We start from the raw sequence: 22,544 nt of genomic DNA, 5'->3' as shown, positions 1-22,544 counted from the left end.
TGTGTAAGTGGAAATAGTTCAGCCATTACACATGACTAATATATATCTCAGTAAGTAAGCAAAAGTTGTAATGCAAAGTACAGAAAATGTATTCTTCTGTTAGCCCTAGATATAATAGGCCTATGTATCATCCTGAAGAGAAAAAAAAGGTAAAGTATATTTTTGCATTCTTACTCTGTATCTATCATTTTTTTAACCAATGCATGGCACATGGAAATACAATATGATAGACATATGAAGAGTTTGTTCGCAAAAACCGATACACAGTTTTTATAATGCAGTTTTTGAAGTACGATCTCTGTCGTAAAGTACAAAATAATACCTTTTAAATGATATATTTACATAATAAAGTTACATTTTTTAAGTTATGGTCAAAAGAAGCGAAATCGTCTTATTATTCTCTCTATTTTTCTTGACCTTTAATCGCAAATATCTCCATTTGGCAAATATGAATTTATCGGTTTTTGCGAACAAACTTCATATATTCATTGAAATCTACTTTGAATCATAATCATCATCATAATCATCATAATCATAATCATCATCAACATCATCGTCACCATCATCATCATCAACATTGTCATCATCATCATCATCTTCATCAATATTGTCATCATCATCATAATCACCATCATCATTACCATCGTTATCACCATTGTCATCACTATGAATTATACCACAGGGGTGAGAGGAATATCATATGTATATCATATGTTTATATACAATAATTATTTGCGGGCCGGTTATGTCCATTTTGATTTCCCCCCTTTGTATTGTTAATTATGTATATTTATAGGATCTATATTTTTGCATTATGTTTTTATCATTATGTATATTTTCCCGTGTTTTCTACAATATTGGATTTGAAATAATTATGATTATGTTGGGTGGATTTAATGCAATTCATTGGTAGTGAATTTCGGTAGATTCGTATAATTGAACGAATGATTAGAGTTATTTTGTGTGTGTGTGTGTGTGTGTGTGTGTGTGTATGTGTGTGTGTGTGTGTTTCTTAGGTTAAATGTATGCTGATATAAGTTCATTTTAGTGTTTTTTTTTTCTTTTCGTCCTGAAACAGCTGTTCATGTATCATGTTTGTGTGTAAATGTACTTGTATACATGTATATATTTGTGTAATTGTCAATTGTGGTGTGATGGACCGGGTCCACTGTATTTCTTTCCTTGTACTTACCTGCCTATGGGCAGGTAGTATCCTAGGAATATTCATCACATGCTTTAATTTGCAATGGAAATAAAGTATGTCATATATATATTCATGACAGACACACGCAACACCAAAAAAAACATAACTAAATTGAAAACAAGAACTAAACTCAATTACTCAGAAGTAGAATCTTCCTTGTGACGAGGACAATGTGTCATAAATGAGCTATCCATAGACGTAGAGCGTTCAGCCACAAGAAATTTGTGAGCCCGGGGCGCAGGGAATGTTTATAATGGTGGGCGAGGTTTCTTATGCCGAGATTACGCCGTCTTTACACCTTGTTTACGTACAGCGACGGACGCGTAGCGCGTGTGTCGCGTGTTGTTGTAATTGTTGCGCTATTTCGTAATGCTTTTGCCATGCGCCATCATTGCATGTCGCGTGCGAAAGGCATTGCCTTCTGAATTTACCAGAAATTAGTAATAGCCATGTCATCTTACCGGAAAGCACAAAAATCGGCTCAGAAGAGCCATCGGGAGAGATCGCAGGTGAGTTGCGTTATTTTGTTTGAGCAGCAAGCAAATGCAGACGTTTTATTCGGGATTGGAAAACTCTTCTGCTATTCGTAGTCCCACACGTTTAGTTTACCGTTTTATACCAACCTTGCACTGGGGCAGTGGTGGTGGTCATGTCGCTCGGGTCACATAGGGTTTCTATATGATATGGTGTAGACTAACCGCAGCAGCGACCCCATACTAAGCTTCTTCTTCTTCTTGTCAGTAGTCTGCTTCCTTCAACCTTGAAGATTCTTGCAGAACTTGGTGATAATGTGTGTCATAGGGGTAAGGTGCATGTGGCAATAATTTACAGGGTGCAAGTAAAAACTGCCTCGATTCTAACGCTAGCTGTTGCTGCCTTCCGTCAGCAGGAGACGAAAGGCGTTAACTGAAGAGGCCGTCACAACATCGTCAGGGAGGGCATTCCAGGATCTAACAGTTCTAGGAAAGAACGAGTTTTGGTGCTGTTGTGTCCGGGATTGAGGGATGTGGTAGCCTTGGCTTGGGTGTTCACACCTCTGGATGGTCTGGTGGATTTGGTGATGAAAGCCTCACAGTTGAATGGTACAAGCCGGGTGTGGATCTTGTAGTTGTAGAACATCACAAGACGCAGATGTTCACGTCTCTGTTGTAGTGATGTCCATCCCAGCTCCTGCAGCATTGATGATACACTTGATGTATTCCGATATCGGTTTAGAGTGTATCTGGCTGCCCTCCGCTGGATCATCTCAATCTTGCTGATATTCCTTGCAGTTGATGGATCCCACACGGAGGAGGCATATTCAACTAGAGGTCTGACCAGTGTTCTTTATGCTGTGGTTTTGAGTTTCGGTGAGTTGAGGTGCAGATTTCTTCTCAGGAAGGCCAGGGTGTTATTAGCTTTTTGGCAGACATTGTCAACATGCTTATTCCAGTTTAAGTCTGATGTTATTGTGACGCCGAGGTACTTTGTGGCTTCCACAGGGGTCAGGATTGAGTTGTTGAGTTTGTACTGATGTACTATCCGTTTCCTCTTCCTAGAGACTGATATCACTTCACACTTACTGGTGTTCAGCTCCATCATCCATTTGTCTGTCCATTCACCGAGCATGTCAAGATCTTGTTGCAGCTGTTTGGTGTCAGCATCCGAGTGGATTGTGAGGTACACAATGGCATCGGCAGCAAACATTCGGACCTTTGATCTAAGTTGGTCAGGCAGGTCATTTATGAAGTACAGGAAGAGACACGGACCTAGTACGGACCCCTGCGGCACTCCAGAGTCTACGTCAACATGTGATGATATACAGCCATCGAGAAGTACACTTTTGTACCTGTTGTTTTCGGTTCTTCAGAAAGCATCCAACGATGGCTGAGTCCTCTAACTCCATAGTAGTCAAGCTTCTGAAGGAGGCGCTGGTGGCCGACCTTGTCAAAAGCCTTGCTGAAGTCCAGTACCAGGATGTCTGTCTGTTTTCCTTCTTGTAGGCTTTTCATCAGGTCACTCACCAACCCCAACAACTGGAGCTCACATGATCTTTGTTGTCTGAAACCATGTTGGAGTGGGTACAGGATGTCTTGGTGATTTCCATGCGCCATGATGGTGCTTGCTAGGATGTGCTCCATCAGCTTACAGGAGATGCATGTAAGGGAGATGGGCCTGTAGTTGCTTGGGTCAGCTCTATCTCCTTTCTTGAAGTCTGGCACTATGTTTGCATGTCTCCAATCATGTGGGATTTCTCCTGAGTTGTAGGACTTCCTGAAGATGTTACACAGGCAAGGTGCAATGGTATTCGACAGCTCCTTCAGTACTCATGGAGTAATCCCATCAGGACCACTTGCCTTCTTTGGATTGAGTTTGTCAAGTAACTTCTTGACACCTGCCGTTGTAATGTTGATGTCAGGCATGGTTTCATATGGCGAGTTTGGGGGAAGCAGATCGCATGGAACTGGAGTCTCCTTTGTGAATATGGTTTGGAACTGGTGGTTGAGAGCATCTGCTTTCTCGGTGGGGTCTGTTAGATTTCTTCCCTTTGAACTCAGCTCTGAGATTCCTCCACTATCACTCCGATTGTGCTTTTAAATTTAATAATAAAGCTCCAGAATCTCTTCATGGCCCCATACTGGTTTCCTTCCTCATCATCTGTTTCAAAGATCGACTCAAGGTATTTCCAATATTCTCTTCTGATCTCTGCGTGGATTTTCCTTTTGAGGCATCTATTTTGCTCTTCAAGGTCATGTGGGATGAGTCCCTTGGTCTTTAAGAGGACTTTGCATCTCTTAGCAAGTCTGCTCCTCTTCTTGATGAGCATTCTGATCTTAGCAGTTACCCATGGCAGGTTGATCCTCTGCTTCAACATTGTCTGGGGAATGTGTGCCTCTATACCTTCCTGGATTCCGGTCTTGAATATATCCCACAGTTCACTGGTGGTAGCTTCCTCATACTTTGATGCTATCCATCTCATCTGATACTTTGGCCATGCTGGTTTGGAAAGCTTCCCAGTCAGCTTTGCTGTAGACCGGAACTTTCCTGGGCTTCTGCCTTCTCCAAGATGGGTTCATGTCAAGAGTGAGGAGGGGACAGTCGTGGTCTGAGATTCCGGTTACCACTGAAACATTGTGAACAAGAGTTGGATTGTTGACGTGGTACAAGTCAAGGATATTCTGCTGTCTTGTAGGCTCCTCTACTAGTTGGACTAGACCATAGTCGTCAAGCATTTCTCCAAACTTGTGGTGTAAGGCGGGGTGGCCACATTCCTTCACTCGTCGGTTTAGCCAGTCCCATCCTGGAAGGTTGAAATCGCCCCCGACGATACATGGATGGCTCATGTTCAGCCTGCTGAGTGTTTGCTGGAGTTCCAGCAAACTTGCTTCATGTCCTTCCTGAGGCTTGTAATAGGATGCTATGTAGAGTGTTTTGGTTCCTGTCATCTCAATCTTACACCACAGGATCTCGCAATTTGTCTCCAGCTCTACTACCCTGCTGGCAATCAGGTCTTTCTTGGTTGCAGTGAATACTCCGCCATGGGCATCGTTTGGTCTATCTCTGCGGTGGATGTCATACACTTCCGTTGAAAATACTTCATTGTCTTGTATATCACTTGACAGCCAGGATTCTGTCCCTATAATAACATCAGGATCATTTTTTGTTCCTGACACTTTGAATGACAGTTTCTTTGCCTTGAGACTCTGGCAGTTTACATTCAGTATCCGTAGCTGGCGCCCCTTTGGTCTCGTAGTCTTCCGAATTTGGTGCTGTGTGTTGTCCCAATTGGAGACGACGCATGGATTGGCAAGTTCGGACTTTGAGTTTGTTACATACAGCGCCCCGCGCCGGGGTTAGGTGTAGACTAGTTCTAGGGGTAGATCTAGTAGAAATTTACTTCTTCCTCCTCAGTTTGCCATAATCATAATGTCAACATGGTCAATGTAATTTATGGTATGGTACAGTACGTAGCCGGTATATTCTTGATAATAAATACTTCAACTCAAGTAACGTTAAACCTGTGCACGTGGCTGTGCCTTTTTATGATTAACTCTTTATGTGCCACGTTCGCACCTCCAGGGCCCTGTTTTATCAAAAGATAAATTTAACATTAAGTCAAAATAATCTATGATTAACCTCTCAAATCAACTCTAAGTCCACTTAATCTATGATTAACTTTCAAGTCCACTTGAAGTCCGTCTTATCAAGACAACCAGAGTTGACATCAACTCCAACTTCCTAAAAAATCAACACATAAGTTTTCTCAACCGCTCCAAATCTATGATTAACTTAACAGGTGATAAATATCAACTTTAAGTAGAAACAGTCTAGGTAGACTCAATTGTAAGGCAATTTACAGAAGAAAGATGACTGTCACACTTTCCTAGTCTAGCTGGGGTCTTGTCACAAATGTTTGTCTGTTAAATGCTAACCTTTCTCTAACATTTTGTTGCGATTCTTTCATGTAATTATGGTCTTTTCCTTGCATGAAATTCACGATCGGCACGCATTGCTTACGTGACTGCTGCACGCAAACACCCTCGACAGCAGTCGAAATCCCAGCCTGTGCGCCCGGCGCCTCGGCACGCCGTCCGCCCACCAATCAAGCTATCGCCAGCAAGCAAGTAACCGAGTACAGTACTGGAACTGGAACCGCGTCTGTGTGTAATGCATATCTTGCCAAAGTAAAGAACCCATATGCGAGGAAACCAGTTATTTCTGACGTGCGTAAGCCTACGTAGAGCTAGTTCGGCAATGGATACTAATTAAGAGTTCAGTAGGCATATACAGAAAATAAAGAGTTTAATTCTATATAGCACCGAGTACGACAGTAACTTGAGATCCAGCGTAACGTTAGGCCCAACTGGTTAAAACGTTCAGCGAGTCGTTTGTACTTACCGTAACACGTAGTGGCGTACTGCTGATTAGAGCGTCTAAGTCATTCTAGAATTTCGACATGTTGATGATGTAGACTTGCGATCTATTCTTTACAAAGCCGATCTGCGCCGTAGAGGTAAAAACAAGCTACTGTAATCACCACACTCTCACAAGTTTCCATAATCCTACACGTAAACACACAGGACTTCAGCCCATTGAATTAAGACTTAAAGTAATCCTACGTATGTGCGGAATCTTTACGGTACATGCGTACGCAGATTTTCGTTGAGCTCGGGATGTGCTAGATCTATTGACCTACTTTTTTCAATACAACGCAAAACGGCGTATTTTGCGGTTTTGTTGCAAATTTAATACTTCTAATTCAGCGGCTGTATAGTGCTAATACTACTGCGTCGCACTAGCAGACTACGAATCCGTGGCCATGGCAAACAATCATGTTTTTGTTGTTTGTTTTGCTTAATGTATTGTTTTGTTTTTAAGCAGACAGTACCGGAAACCAGCCTCGTCCCGTGTTTTTAGTTTTGACTAAATCAATAATTAAGTCATGGTGATGAGCTATAACTATAATCGACTATTAAGTCTCTTCGTAAAACGGAAACTTGCAGTTGATTTAAAGTTATAGCAGACTTCAAGTTGGATAAAGTTAGCGTTGATTTCACAATCAACGCTAACTTTATCTTGATAAAACAGGGCCCAGGGATGCCAAGTTAAAAAAAAATTATGAGTGAGATTTTCATGACTCGGCATCTCGACGAGCGAATGTGCGCGCAAGCGAGGGGGTGGGAGGGGTCCCGGCCCCCCTCCCTCCCTGTGGCGCCTCCCACGGTAGGGAGCTTTTTAAATTTTTAGCTCTTAATGGTGCGATCTGCTCAGGTGCATACTTAAGTGACTATTTTTTACTTATTGTCCCCGCCGAACAAGTTCGAGCAGGGGATTGTGAAACGGGCTCCGTATGTGTGTGTGTCCGTCCATGTGTGATCAAAATCTTCAATTTGCTACTTCTCTGTCATTTATGAGCCAATTTTGATTCTGTTTGCTTTATATGATAGCACTACGTGGGAGCTTTGAAAGTTCTACACAGAATTTCAGTTGTGACCTTTGACCTTGACCTTTGACCTATATTGTAAATTTTACTACAAAATGCTACTCCTTCGCCATTTCTAACCCGATTTCGATTCCGTTTGCTCTATGTGATGGCACTAGGGGAGGGCTTCAAAACTTCTACACAGAATTTTGACCTTTGACCTTGATTTTTTGACCTGTATTGTACATTTTGCTATGTATGCTACTCCTTCGCCATTTCTAACCCGATTTCGATTCCGTTTGCTTTATGTGATAGCACTAGGTGAGGGCTTCAAAACTTCTACACAGAATTTTGACCTTTGACTTCTTTGACCTTTGACCTTGATTTTTGACAGGTCTATATTGTACATTGGCTACAAAATGCTACTCCTTCGCCATTTCTAACCCGATTTCGATTCCGTTTGCTTTAATATGTGATGGCACTAGTTGAAGGCTTCAAAACTTCTACACAGAATTTTGACCTATGACTTCTTTGACCTTTGACCTTGATTTTTTACGTATATTGTACATTTTGTTACAAAATGCTACTCCTTCGCCATTTCTAACCCGATTTCGATTCTGTTTGCATTATATGATGGCACTAGGTAAGGGCTTCAAAACTTCTACACAGAATTTTGACCTTTGACTTCTTTGACCTTTGACCTTGATTTTTGACCTGTATTGTACATTTTGCTACAAAATGCTACTCCTTCGCCATTTCTAACCCGATTTCGATTCCGTTTGCTTTATGTGATGGCACTAGGTGAGGGCTTCAAAACTTCTACACAGAATTTTGACCTTTGACTTCTTTGACCTTTGACCTTGATTTTTGACCTGTATTGTACATTTTGCTACAAAATGCTACTCCTTCGGCATTTCTAACTCGATTTCTATTCCGTTTGCTTTATATGATGGCACCAGGTGAGGGCTTCAAAACTATCTACACAGAATTTTGACCTTTGACTTCTTTGACCTTTGACCTTGATTTTTGACCTGTATTGTACATTTTGCTACAAAATGCTACTTCCGGCGGGGACATATATTACGCACCACGTAATTTCTACTTTTCCTTGTTTTGAAAGACAAAAGGAAAATATACCTTCAATTTTAGCTATGCTCCTTATTATGGGCCCAAATTGCAGACTTTGCCCGATGCGTGAGATCGTGAGACGACCCCTAAATGCTCGAGTCTCACTCAGAATGTGTGAGACTTGGTAGCTCTGCACCTCCGACTCAGTCGACGGCGTGCCAACTTCGCATATTCTGAATTGAAAATAGAGTCATCATACAATTTATATGGAAACAAAGCTTGACATTCCTCTATAACTTTGCCTACTATTATGCCCATCTTAACAGAAATTTGTAGAAGTTATACAAAAAATGGGAAAAACAGAATTCTTTCTCAAAGCATGACTACCTTCGTGTCTCAGAATAACGTGGCACACAGGGGGTTTCCACCATGGCACATAAAGAGTTAACCGTTACAAATACAATGATGATAAGACCATTCATTTATTGAAATTTTCATTTTTTAAATATTATGTCAAGCTGTGAATTATATATTTTGTGTCACTTGTGTCACGTGAAGTTGTGTAAGAAACATGTGAAAGTATGGGAATTAGTTTTATCTGTGCTTTAATTATGCATCACTGGGTATCAAACCACACTGCACATGCGCATAGTGGTTGGTCTTTCTGCTTTTTGTTGTTGAAAAATGCCTTACGAATGAGTTAAAGTCTTCAACTGGCATAAAAAGTCAAAAGATGACATAAAACTCCTCTGGACAGATGGATTTTTTCAGTTTATGTTCAGACTTGATGCTGCATGTGGTAGGATAGGCTCATCATGACAGAAATACTGTAAAACGAGAAATTTTCGCGTGCATTTTAATTTCGCGAATTTCGCGAGCGCCAAAATTCACGAAATTAAAATGCACGCAAAAGTTTTTGTCTACACTACATGCATTGAACGCCAGTGGCAATTCGCGAAAATTTCATGCCGCGAAAAAGGCTGTCAGCTCCAATTCGCGAAAATTTCATGCCGCGAATATATCATGTTTTACAGTATTCATGGCATGAAATTTTGGCAAATTTGCCACTGGCATTATTCAATGCATGAATTCTAGAGTAAACAACCCAGCCCTGATATGTTGGCGGCAGGCTTGTACAGAGTGCCGATTTGTGGCAGGGCCCATTTTATTCATTGATGAAAAGGCCTAATCAGATGTCACTTCACATAAAAGGATTAACTCCTGCTTGTGTTCTAAAGTGGGACTATTATTAAGCACACATGATATTCATTAGTTGTTTTATTGCTAAAATGAAAGTGCCCTTGCCAGAAATAGGCACCCTGCTGCAAATAGGGATAGTTCCTCTATATTGTAAAACAAGAAATGTTCATGTACATTTTAATTCTGCAAGAGCCAAGATTAGCATAATTAAAATGCACACAAAAGTTCTTGTCTACACTACATACGTTGAGTGCCTAGTGACATTTTGCAAAAATTTCATGCCACAAACAGGCCATTGGCTCCTATTCACAAAAATTCCATGTCAGGAAATTATCTTGCTTTAACAGTAGTGTAGACAAGAACTTCCACACGCATTTTAATTTTGCAAATCTTGGCTCCTTCAATATTCGCAAAATCAAAATATACTCGTATGAAAATTTGTTGTGTTACAGTACTCCGCTTCACAGGTAAATTAGCCATAAATCCATTCTTTTAATTTAAAAATTAACCTTCGTTTTGCAATGTCCCTGTCAGTCAAATGCAGCCTTCAATAAATTGTATTCTCTCTTTGCAGCCAGCAAGTCGAGCCAGACTTGGATTGCTTGAGAAGAAGAAGGACTACAGACTTCGTGCAAAGTAAGATGGGATATGATTGATATGTTTGCTTTTTGTTTGGTGCTAATATTGCTTGCTTTGTCAAGACCCTTAAGTTTTTTTTTTGTTTTGTTTTTTTCATCAGTTGTTAATACTTCTACCATTGTGTTATTTTGAAGAAATAAAATGTTGTTTACAAATTATTCTGTATACTGGAAACAAGTATTTTCTGCCATCATCACTAGATATGGCAGTGGAGAAACAAAAATGACTGATAATCTCAGTTGCCCCTGTATACGTTCTCATGGAGTTCTTTATGGATGCAATCATGCAAAGAGTTGATTTTGGTAAATATTGCAACATTGTGTCTCTGTCAATTATTCATGTACTTAATGGGTGTGTGCCAAACAATTTAATTACCATGTCATGATGATGTGCAGTGAAAGCCCACCGAATTAAAGTAACAAAAAGGATGTCGTTTCATGTTACGTAGGTATGCCTGTGCCTCAAGATAGAATTTCACATTGGAAGTCCTGCAGTGTAAGATGATTCAAGATTTTTCCGTGCATTGTGTTGCTGTCTAATATGAACATGTGCTACGACTTCATTTATACAATTCATCTCTCATACTGTGAACTACCGATTGTACCAAGTCAAAAGACAAAAACAAAGAAGTAGGATTCCTCCAAAGTATCTAAAGTAAACTGTACTGAATTTCTTGGAATTAAAATGGCTATAATAGTCCACAGTTAAAAAACAAACTCCGCTCATATTCCAGGGACTATCACCGCAAGCAGGATGCTCTGAAAGTGCTGAAACGGAAGGCTCTGAACAAAAATCCAGATGAATTCTACTACAAAATGATCAGCTCACAAATGGTGGTAGGTATCTAAGACAGTAGTTTGATATGTTTTTTTTTTTAATCTCTTAAACATAATTGTATTTATCAGTTCAAGAATGGATGTACAATGTGTATTTTGTGCACATACATAATAAAAGAAATTACCAAAACAAGTACCGAACCAATTTGTACAGGGATGCTAGTTTTGAGGCAAAAGCCTGAATTCGATTCCTGACAGTCTCAAAGTTCAGGCTTTTTCATGTACGAAGTATTTTCATGTAGATGTATTTCAGGCCCTCTCTTTAATTCGAATTGGCATCCCTGAATTTAGAATCATGCCTTGAAGTTTTGTCTGTTGTGTTTGGCAACCTGCATTTAGCATGCTGCTTTGACATTAGTGTAGGAGTAAGGCACAATTTGTTGATCCACCAACGAGCAATGTGTAAAGGTGTAATTGTAATCAGTGTAATTGATCACTTGCCACCTTTAGGTTTCAATATCATGATGTACAGGACATAATTTCTTTGGTCACAAAAGTTTGTAGGAAAGGGAATTATTGTATACTTGGCAATACTACAATTTTCTTTTTGGGTTATTACATTTCTGTGTTTTTCATCCCTCTGTCTATGTTGGATGACAGAGGCATTATAAATACTTTCTGGTTTTCATTCCCTTTTAGACATAGATATCACTAAACAGTTATCAAAGCAACTGTTCCAGTGGATTAACTCATGAATTTGCTTTGTTTATTTTCAAGAAAAGTTTGTAAGTTGCAATACATGTTGTAGAGATGACAACTGCTACTTTTGCTGCTACTACTACAGTAATTTATCTGTCCCCCCCCACCCCCACCCCCCCCCCCAAAAAAAAAAACAACACACATTGCAGGTTTCACAGAAGATACCATGCTCTGTCTCTTACCAAAATTGTATTACAACACAGGAAAGGTATATACACAATGTTTTTTCACCAAAAATATGCCTTTTCAGCCCTTAGAATGCTGCAATGCTTTTTATAAGGTTGACATCACTGATGCAGGTATGAAAAGCAGTTCAAACTAGGTTGCATTTATAAACTAACTCTGTGCATGTGTTCCCTCTGAAAGATGTGTTTGATATTTCTGTAAGTGTGACATGAAGGTGACTGAACTTTACTCTCCTTGTGTGTTTCCAAGGATGGTGTTCATACAAAGCGGAGGAAAGCATCAGCAGTGACAGAGGAGCAGATGAAGATGATGGAAACGCAAGACCTGAGATATGTCAACCATAAGCTTAACATCGAGTCAAAGGTAAGAAGGCAGTACTTTGTGATGCGGGAAGGTTCACTCACTTCTTACTATGGTGTCACAGACTTAGCTCATTTATAAGTTTGAATATGAGCACCTTCTATTGTAGTATATGTTTGTTGAATTTGAACTTAAATGTAATTATGTCAGATGTATTGGCAACTCTGACCCTTTATGTACGTAAAGAAATTGTTATTTTAGAGTAGGGCCTAATATATTGTATTTGGTAAATTGTAATTTTTGTTGTTATGTTTTGTATTATGGTATGATTTGTTTGTAAAGCACACTGAAATTCTTTTAAAGTCTGAAATGTGCTATATATGAGAATTTGCTATTATTATTATTATCATTATTATTATTATTATTATTATTATTATCATCATCATTAGATGCCTTCTTGGTGAAAATATGATTTCTGATGATCCTGATCTCCTTGTATGTCAAGTTGTTACAGATATTTGAAAGTGGATGACAACCTTCATTTCTTTCTTATTCTGTGAGTTGACTATCAAACACGTTGTCTTCATTAGCAGAGAAGGACCAAACAGATGTGAAAGTTGCTCTGTATTATAAATTGAATGAGGATCATCCAATGCTTCTGCTGTGCCCAACAACCTATTTTCCTCCTGACAGTACGTCTGTTTGATATTTTTAATCTCATTCTTATTTTTTCCTCAGAAAATCGAGAAGTTGAAATCCGGTCTACATATGTTGGGAGGAGAAGCTGAAGCCAAGCCACGCAACAAGCACATATTTTTTCTGCACTCTGGAAAAGAAGGTAGGCAGTTTAGCCAATATATGTGAACATTTCCTCCTTTTCGGACTTTCATACCAAGACGTACAGTTTGGACACTCATCATTCAATCAATCTTTTAGTGGAAGAGAAAAATGCATGCAATGACTTTGAATGTCAGCTCTGGTCAATCATAATTGTTTAAAGCTATTGAGATGTTTAAGGTAATTTCATTATCCATGATGCTGAAGTTCCTTTTTTAGACGCAAGCCTCTTTCAGAATAGAGTCAATGTTTTTGTTATTGGTTTTTTATTTATTTTATTGGGAGAGGGGATGGGGATAGCCCTTTGAAAGATTGAAAGCAATTCTTTCTCATTCCTCCCATCCAAGTTGTTATTATATTCCCTTCATAATGTCATATTAAAAGCATGTTCAAGGAAAAGGCTGAATTTTGTACTACAATCTTTGTTTTTCTCTCTCTGTTTACTTGTGATAGCATCTCAGCCATTTCATAGTCATTTATGAATGTACATGTATGTCATCTCCTTTGCCTCCAACTGGCAGCTACAGACATCGACCTCGCCAAACGCCTGGACACCCATCCAGCCCTCCTGCACCGCACCCACAATCGCCCCACCACCAGCATGCTGTCCGACCCTGCCATGATAGCGGCCATGGCGGGCAGCACGGGGGAGGGGCCGAGCTCATCAGGCAGTTTCCAGGTAATTTTCTGGCCAGAAGATGCCCTAGTGCCAGCAGTAAAGAGCGTTGCAGCACCTCATCTTTTTCATGAGGATATGTGTAGGAATACTTACAGCAATTATGATTGCCTATTCACATAGGGCCTTTGGTTTTGTCAGAGAAATAAAAAAAATAACCAAGATTGGTAGTGTTCCTTTGTGTAGTAGTAAAATTTACAGATGGTTACGAGAAAACTCTCTGGTTTTCTATGTACAATTTGATGTCTGAGAATAGAGTGTTGGGTATGTGATTTCTAATAAAAATGCAAGTTATATCTCAATTGTAAAAGACAGAGAATGAGAAGAAGGTATTGGATGGAAATTCTCAACAAAAAATCTTTTTTTTCCTGTGTGCATTAGACTCTTCTTCACATCTATGATGGGATGGGATATGGTGCAACGAGGAGGACTGTACATGTTAAACCAGAAACTTTTCGCAAATTGTCTCTGGCATTGAATGAACTTTTGTGTGCAACTTACTTGCGTGATTTTTGGCTCCCAGTAAAATTTGTGAAATTTCCATACAAGTAAAGATTTGTGGTTTTACAGTACCAGGTTCTGTCTGATAGATGGGTGTGTGGAGGTCAGTACTTAATCTGTTCATAGAAGCATTGCCTATTGCCTGTCTGTATACCATGCTCACTGTCGACTTGATCTGGCATCACTGTTTCAGGTCCTTGGCCGAGAGAAGAATAAGCAGTACCAGGAGTTGGGCCAGAGGATCGAGAGGGAGAAGCAACTCAGAATCATCGCCGACAAGATGGCTGCCAAGAAACACAGCAAGGTGAGCTGGTTTTGTATGATTGTCCTTAAAACTGGAGCTGCACTTACTGGGAAACCTAGTATCGGTAATGGCAAAATTCTGCATAAGGTAGTTTCTTTACTTATTTTTTATGCCTCCGCAACGAAGTGGCCGGAGGCATTATGTTTTCGGGTCGTCCGTCCGTCCGTCCGTCCGTACGTCTGTACGTCCGTCCGTCCCGTTTTGTTTTTGTCGATATCTCAAGAACCGTGTGGTGGTTTTACATCAAACTTGGTATGAGGGTATATCCTTGGGGGATGATACTTAGTGTGGATTATAGGGTCACAGGGTCAAAGGTCAAAGGTCACAGGTTATTTTTGTGAAAAAAAAATTGAAATTTCATGTTTTTCTCCATATCTCACAAATGGTTCAAGGTATCTTCATGGAACTTAGTATATATGCTTGTACCGATGGGCAGTGATTATCTAGGGAAGTTGGGGGTCATGGGTCTAAGGTCAGGGGGTCAAAGGTCAAGGTCAACTCCTCAAAATATCACTACTTTCCTCAAAATGCAATATATGCCTGAAGTTTTGTTTTTTTTTTTAAACTTGATGTATGGCATTTATTACCCAATATATATTTTTGGGGAAGTTTCTTGCCAAAAGGTCAAAGGTCAAAAGGTAAAAGGTCAAGTGAAAGTGCTAAATTGCACTTTTTCCTCCATATCTTCGAAAGTAACTCAAGGTATCATCATGAAACTTACATATTTATGCATGTTCAACCTAACAGTGATTCTCTTTGGAACTGTGAGGTCAAAGGTCAAAGGCCAGGTTTAGATAATGCTATTTTCCCATTTGATACTGAAATTATACTTTTTCTCAATACCTTGAAAATTACTCAATGCATAAACTTATAAAAGGGTCAAAAGTCAAGTAAAAATCATCAGTTCCCCAAATACCTGCACTCTGACATTTTAATCATTCATCCAATTGAACCTAGTTCTAGGAAAGTGAACATTCAGCACATTTGTGTCAAACCTGTCATTTTAATATTTTGCCAATTGTGTGAAACTGTCATCACACATTGTCAAGAGATTGTACTATAGACCTATTAGGAGAACCATGCATTATGGCGGAGGCATATCAGTAGCCGTAGCGATATATCTAGTTTTAGTCAGGAGATTAGTGTTTCACAGTGGATTATACAATATCTGGTGCTGAGTGAGTGGTCAATTGCATGTTGTCTATGACAACGTCATGCAAGGAGGAGGGAAAAACACAAACAAATTGAATATGAAGAAATATAACCAAGAGATCAGGAGAATCAGAAATATGAGTAATGATGACTGTGTTTATCGATTGGCATCCTTTGAATGTTGCAGCTCATTGTTTAAATTTTTACATGGAATAAAGTCTACTGCACATATGGCGGTGTGATTGATGCAATGTTCAGTTAACCTCCTTACTTCACACACTATGAAAATTGTTCATACTTTACTTTTGCAGGAGCTTGTTCAAAATCATACTGTAAATGTTCAGAGAAGTGTAGAGCGTTATAAGCCACATAAACCTGATATTGAATGTCAGAACAGAGTGAAAATTCTGTCTACTTATCACAAAGTAGAAATTCTCTCTACTTATCACTCTCATGCAGCTGTGTTAAGTTTGCATGTTGTGTATTGCCATTATTGATTTCTTTTTAAAAACCATTCGGAGAGAATATGGTATTTAATATTGATTTTTTGTTTTCCTTCGCAGGAAAAGGCTCGCAAGGAACTTATCAAAGAGGAGACACCAGAATCAGCACCTGTCTACAAATTCCACTCCCAGCGGAAGAGATGACACAGCTCAGAGGGATTTTTTGTTTTTCCTTTTGATGAACATTCAGACATCATAGTCATATGGACACTTGCTTGAATTCAGCAGGAAGGACTTGTTGACAGCATTGCTAGGGTGACTACTTATATGCTGTGGGAAAATGTTTTACAGTATGAAAGCTTGGAGATACAAATATCAGTAAAGATTTCAGGAATATGTCATGCAGCATTATTCCCTAATGCAAATTCAAGGCAAATCATTTCTGAAAATCTTTTGTTCCACATGCTACTGTTAAAGTATATTGCACAAGTGTGACCAGGATGGCTACTTCAAGCCCACCCCCATGTCCCATAGGATCCTCTTTTTTTTCTTTCCTTTCAAATGTCTTCACTTTCTATGCACTTAAAACTTTGCAGCGGTTATATTTCAAGAATTTCACAAGTCCAGCTGATAGTTACAACATTAAAAACAAAGTAATATACTGTATACTGCAAATATTTTGTGAGGTTTTTATTTTCTCATATTTAATGAGTCAGATGCTTTTCACAAATTTAAAGTCATGCGAAAATATTGACTCTGATCCAGACATGAATGCGACGTGTTTGCATGCATTTCTTCATTACCTTTCAAGGGAGGAGGTTATGTTTTCGTTACCGTTGGTTTGTTCGTTCCTTTGTTCGTTTGTTTGTCCGTGTGCAAAATAACTCAAAAAGTATTGAATGGATTGGGATGAAAATTGCAGGAAACGTTGAGAATGACACAAGTAACAAACGATTTACTTTTGGTAATGATCCGAGAATTTTGGGGAAATTTATGAAGGATTTTTGATATTTTGGCAGGCAGGGTCAATGAACTTTGGAGTTCAGGCTGCGCCTATTTGAGGTTTGCCTGCGCGCGCTTAAGTGCGTGCTCTAGTTTCTGCTGGGGCTAGGCGCGCCATGCAGCTGAGGGTTTGTGACGTAGCAAAGGCTTCTATATTGGGAAATCGGGTGACTTCAGCACCAATGCTGTGTGTACGTATGATATCTCTATGGAAGAACAAGATCAGTGGTGGAAATAATAATAAGCTGCATGCTTGGCGGAGGTCTGCGCTCTCTGAGTGCTTTTCTAGTTTAGTACTGTACTCCATGATCGCGAATTAACCACGCGCCAAATCGTCGGAAAGTCCCAATTTGTGAAAAATCAGACTCGCTAAATACATGGTATATGCAGTAATCATTGCCTCCCATATCACAGGTGCATTGTGTTATCCTCTCAAAATAGGAGATTGCTTACCTTGCTTCTTGAAATTAGGGAATACACGTACTAACTTCTTATTCTGTCTGTGTGTCGTGGACACAGTTCCTTTTGGAAAGTTTGCTTGTTCTTGCTACAATCTGCGCTTGATACAATTATCCCTATTCCTTATTAAAATGTAATCCCCATACTGTCATACATGTAATCCTTCTCGTATCTCCGTTGGTTTCTTACAATAGAAATGTCTATTTTCCGACAGAACGGAGTGAATGTCGTGCTCTTCATTGCTCTTTTGGTTTTGGTATAGAGAAAAAAAAATATTGTGTGTTTATGGAGATTAAATTGGTGGGGAAGGGGAAGGGAAGCAAGGATGATATCATACATCCCATTCATATTAAAAAAAAAAAATACACAATGCACCTCACACTGGTCTTAAACACACACACTCACACACACACACACACACCCACACATATAGAAACAAAGGTAGTTGCATTCAGTTTGGTGGTTTTGTAGAGAGGTCGTTGCAGATGATTTGGGCTGCAGGGTTGAAGGTGTTTGTATTAATTGACAGAGAGAGATAGAATGACATTCTTAGTTGTTGGTGTGTGTTGAAGGTGACTTTGTCCTCTCCTATGGTTTGCTGTGAAGTGTTAGGTTGTGACACCAAAGCTAACGAAGAGTGAAGATTTGTGCAAATTTTTCACGTACACACCATGCCAAGCATACCAAGAGCACATGTTAAATACAATGTATGTGTGTGTGTGCTTGCGTGTGTGCGTGCATGTGTGTGTGTGCATGCGTGTGTATGTGTGCATGTTTGATTCAGATTTCGTAGCTTGGGTTTATAAATCCTTTATGTGCTCAAGCTCTTAGTTTAATTGTCACTCTCTTTTATCAGCATTAAGCAATAAAGTGTGTGTACTTAGAACCTGACCTAGTTTTCACTTCTCCAGGGTGAATATTTTCAGCCCTGGTTTATAAACCATGCTTTCACAAATATTGATAGTTGCAATAACACCTTACGGCCACATGTGCATTTTGTTCATATAGTGGCTTGAAGTTCTGGCGAACAGGTTAAATCCAAGTTCCACAATTTACCAATGTACAGCCAACCTTAGGTTGCCTCACATAAGTCCAATAATCAAAGGTCTCTTACACAACAAGTCCTCTTTTCTTTATATTCTTTTGAGTTTAATCCCTCATAAGTTGAATTTTCTCTAAGTCAATCTATTTCATCAGTCTAAATAGATTTGACAGGTAAGGTTGACTGTATTGATAGTTGGATGTAGAGTACCAGTAAATGTACAGTACTGTAACTCTTTAGCTCTTTGAAAGATTTTTTCTTTGATTCACAGAAGAACAGAAGGTAAAACATATATCTACAATTGTAGCTCTTTGTATGGAGAGGAAGCATATCCCATACAAAGTGGAAGTTCCCCAGGCACACTCGGATTCCTTAAATGCACAAAGATAACTCAAACACTAAGGCCCGAATTCACGAAGGTGGTACAAATGAAACCATGGTTTAAACCATGGACAAAAACCATGGAGCGCCTAGTGTCGCATGGAATATTTTGTTACGAAATCAGTCATTTCGTCGATGAAATTACTATTTTGTATCGAAATGACAACATTTTGTACTAAATGAACATTTCGTCCACGAAATGATAATTTCGTTAACGAAACGGTCATTTTGTCGACGAAATGACCAATTTCGTAACGGTTTTTGTCCATGGTTTTAACCATGATTTCATTTGTACCACCTTTGTGAATTCGGGCCTAAGTGGGAATTTGTGGACAATTGGCTCAATCTTCAAGTAATCAATTTCAGAAGTCTTTGGGTAATTCTGTGTGCTGCCTTTCCTGCATAGAAAGGGCATGAAGATTATTATATGCTGTAACAGAATTTTTATTGGGTAGAGGCTGTATACTTTTCATAAGAATACATGTACACTGTATAAGACTTGTGTGAAATGTGCAGGGAAACTTCCCCTACACTCTGTGATTCCCTCATAAATATATTTGCTATCATTCAACTTTACATGAAGTCTCATTCCCATAGGACTGGACAAAAAGGCTTAAATTGTGGCAAAATTCATCTTGAAACTACTTCCACTTCACCTCCCACACACACAATGTGTACTTGCTATACATACAGTACATCTTGCTCTCCATAATACATGTAATGCCTGTTCCACAGAATATAAGAAACAATTATGCATTGTATTGTATACTCTTCTGATATTCTTTTCTTTTTTTATTTACACATGCAAAATGATGAAAACAACTTCAAAACCTCTAGATCTGTGTATCCTGGGATACAACAAAAGGCAAATTCACAGTACAATTACACATTTGCTTTATGAAATTTACATGAAAACTCAAACCAAGCCATTAATATTGTCCATCTCGCGCATTGAGAACAATCCATGTGAACCAGGTTAGTCATGAATACATGCCCAGAAATGTGCAATAAATAGGAAATTTTACAACCTTAGACAAGAACCCTATTGCATATTGTATGTAGATAAAAGAACCTTTATTCTTCTTGTTGGTTAATGAATGGGTTGGAAGTTTGTATATGTTTCCATTCCTATGTTATTTTTTTTTGTAAACATTTCACTTGCTTTTTTTTTTTCTGGTATGTTTATCACTCCATGCAAATCAAAACTTCACAGTGAGAAAGAAGGATTCACTGCAACGACAAATAAGGCTGATACCGGTACACATTTCATTACAGCAGCCACTAAAACAAATTGTCCACATGCTACAGTAGCTTCACGATACAAAAAAAAAACAAAGAAAGAGATGAAATATTTCACATAACATACTTGCTATAATCCTTTTCACCTGTTACACGTTTTGTGCGTTCGACCTCCATCAGTATACAATACCTAATAATATCTATACAGTTGTTTGACCAAAAGATCGGTCTGTATCTGGTCTTCAGGGATATGTTCCGCGGAGACTGTGTCTTGCTTCACGGATCCCCTCCTATACAGTGTCTCCAGAGGAGAGCGATAATGTCAAAAAAAAAAAATACAAGAGTCCTCCAGACAGACAGATCTTTCTGTCTATACAGTTGTCTTACGATAACGTTAGTGTAGAATTTTGGGAAATATCCATTAACAGAAGTTTGGTAACCTTGCTTACAGACACTTCTCCCACTCCACCTGTGATACAGAATGCTCTGAAAACAGAACTCCACAACTGTATGATTGGATACAACTTGAAGAAAAAAAAATTCTTGTTAACCAGACAAGAATGGTTTCCCATTAATACATACACATATATCCATACTCCTTAGTGTTTTGTTTGTTTGTTTGTGTGTTGTTGTTTTTTTTTTGGGGGGGGGGGAAGGGGTTGGGGTGGGGAGGGAAAGCATTCCTAGGATAAGTTGGCCAATGTGGATTACTGGATATCATGGCATGTCAGCACTGTTATGCTCACCACCCCCAGTCCTTGGGCAGCTATCCCTGCGCTCTCCCTGTCCCTTGGGCTGGGTTAAGATTGGCAAAGGCCCTGCCTTTCAACTCAATAGCCCACTGAGACCCTTCCACTTTCAGCATACTCTATGGTCCACCCCATCACAACCTTGTTAACTATCCCCCCACTAAACAGTTCAGAGGAAAGCAGCTTACATGTAAGATGTTGCTACATTATAAGATATGCTCGATAATGACACAATAATTCTACAAGTGTATATACATGTATATGATCTGTGAATTAAATATCAGTTTCAACTTTTTTTTACCTTCAAATTTTCATCCTTGAAACTAGGAGGGTAGTTTTATTCTTGATATGCCCAAAAATGATGCACCTGAAAGTGTGTCTTTTGCATAAAACCCAAGTCACACATGAACTCAAATCAATTCCTGTTCATCAGCTAACATCATATACCTCAATCATGGCTTACCTGATGATTTACAGTGGACTCTTATTACAAACAATACTGGTATCATGAACCCCCGATAATAACAAATGAATATTCCTTGACAAACTGAAGTTTCTTTGTATTTGATTCTTCAACTATAATACAACAGTTTGATGTGACGAGGCGATTTCAAAGACCTCAAAGAAATAACAAGAGTCCACTGTGCTTATCAACCAATATCATTCTATGCTGGAGTATCTGCTATCGTTGATGATATCTGAATCAATCCAGTGAAAGCAGACACGCCAACATTTTCTATCCAATAGTTTGTCCTACATTTTGTCCTTCATTCATAACGTACAGCACTTGCATTCATTTAAAACTTAATTTTCTTACCATTGTGAAGCTTACATGAGGTTTGCATTGCTTGTTATGCATTACAAGGTGTTATACTACATGACAGCAGACCAGGGAAGAATCACATGATATGGCATACTGACAATGATGTACCAGCTACTACTGCAATGCACTTGCCCATCAAACTTTCATCACCTTCAGTCACATTAAGTCACATGTGACAACGCCCAAGGACATTAACCATATTCAAAATCTGTATACTTGCAGTCACAATGCATCCCTCTATATGGATGTTACACTAAATGCTTTCAGGCAAAGAAAAAAAAAAAGAGATGACCCTGTTTTCTTGCAGTATTAAATGCAAGGCTTGATTATTGAAACATCGACATCAATTGGTACGCATTCCTCTACTGGACCAATTAACTGCCATTATTGCTCATCAAAGATGGGATAAATAATATGAAAAGTTTAAACTGGCTACCTGTCTGTCCACATCAAGGATGCAGCAAAAAGAAGTGAAATAAGTAGCTTAAAACCAAAAGAACGAAACAAAATCAGGGAACAGCTTGAGTAAAAGTAATCAATGCTGCATGCAAAACAGAAGAATGAAATGTGAATCAAATGAATCACAAAACATGTAAATGCGGGTATAGCCAGCAAAGTTGGATGAGCCCTGCGTGAGATCACACTGCGACAAGCATGAATTGTAAATTGATATTAAATAGAGATACAGTCCAGGGCTCCAAAAGTTCAATGTGTATATACGGTAGTTTATATCCCCTGCAAAAGCCACGATTACTGTCCACTCTTTTCTCCAGCACTTTTCTAGCTTGACCTTCTCCGTCACACCATGGTGGAGGCAAGCGTTTGATGACTAGAAGCAAAAAAACAAAACAGTCTTGCACATTGTGTATATAAATAAGAAGGCTGCCTTGTACTGTGAAACA

At 39.1% G+C, this 22,544-nt stretch overlaps 1 protein-coding gene and 1 pseudogene across 1 annotated transcript; one reads left to right on the top strand and one right to left on the bottom strand.

Annotated features, from left to right (window-relative positions):
* Positions 1-1,619: 1,619 nt before the first annotated feature.
* On the top strand, positions 1,620-16,227 carry LOC139709146 (probable U3 small nucleolar RNA-associated protein 11). The gene is made up of 8 exons (XM_071621106.1): positions 1,620-1,713; positions 9,949-10,010; positions 10,747-10,849; positions 11,984-12,097; positions 12,773-12,872; positions 13,393-13,550; positions 14,242-14,352; positions 16,068-16,227. Exons 1-8 carry the CDS (start codon positions 1,654-1,656, stop codon positions 16,149-16,151), a joined length of 792 nt encoding a protein of 263 aa, XP_071477207.1. The 5' UTR covers positions 1,620-1,653; the 3' UTR covers positions 16,152-16,227.
* LOC139709143 (uncharacterized) lies at positions 2,067-2,785 on the bottom strand (annotated as a pseudogene).
* Positions 16,228-22,544: the final 6,317 nt, after the last annotated feature.

The sequence above is a fragment of the Diadema antillarum genome, unplaced genomic scaffold, assembly GCF_040938485.1.
Source record: "Diadema antillarum isolate AM-2024a unplaced genomic scaffold, OU_Dant_1.0 seq00001410_RagTag, whole genome shotgun sequence".
NCBI lineage: Eukaryota > Metazoa > Echinodermata > Echinoidea > Diadematoida > Diadematidae > Diadema > Diadema antillarum.
Note: the sequence above shows the minus strand (reverse complement) of the source record. Positions and strands in the feature narration are given on the sequence as shown.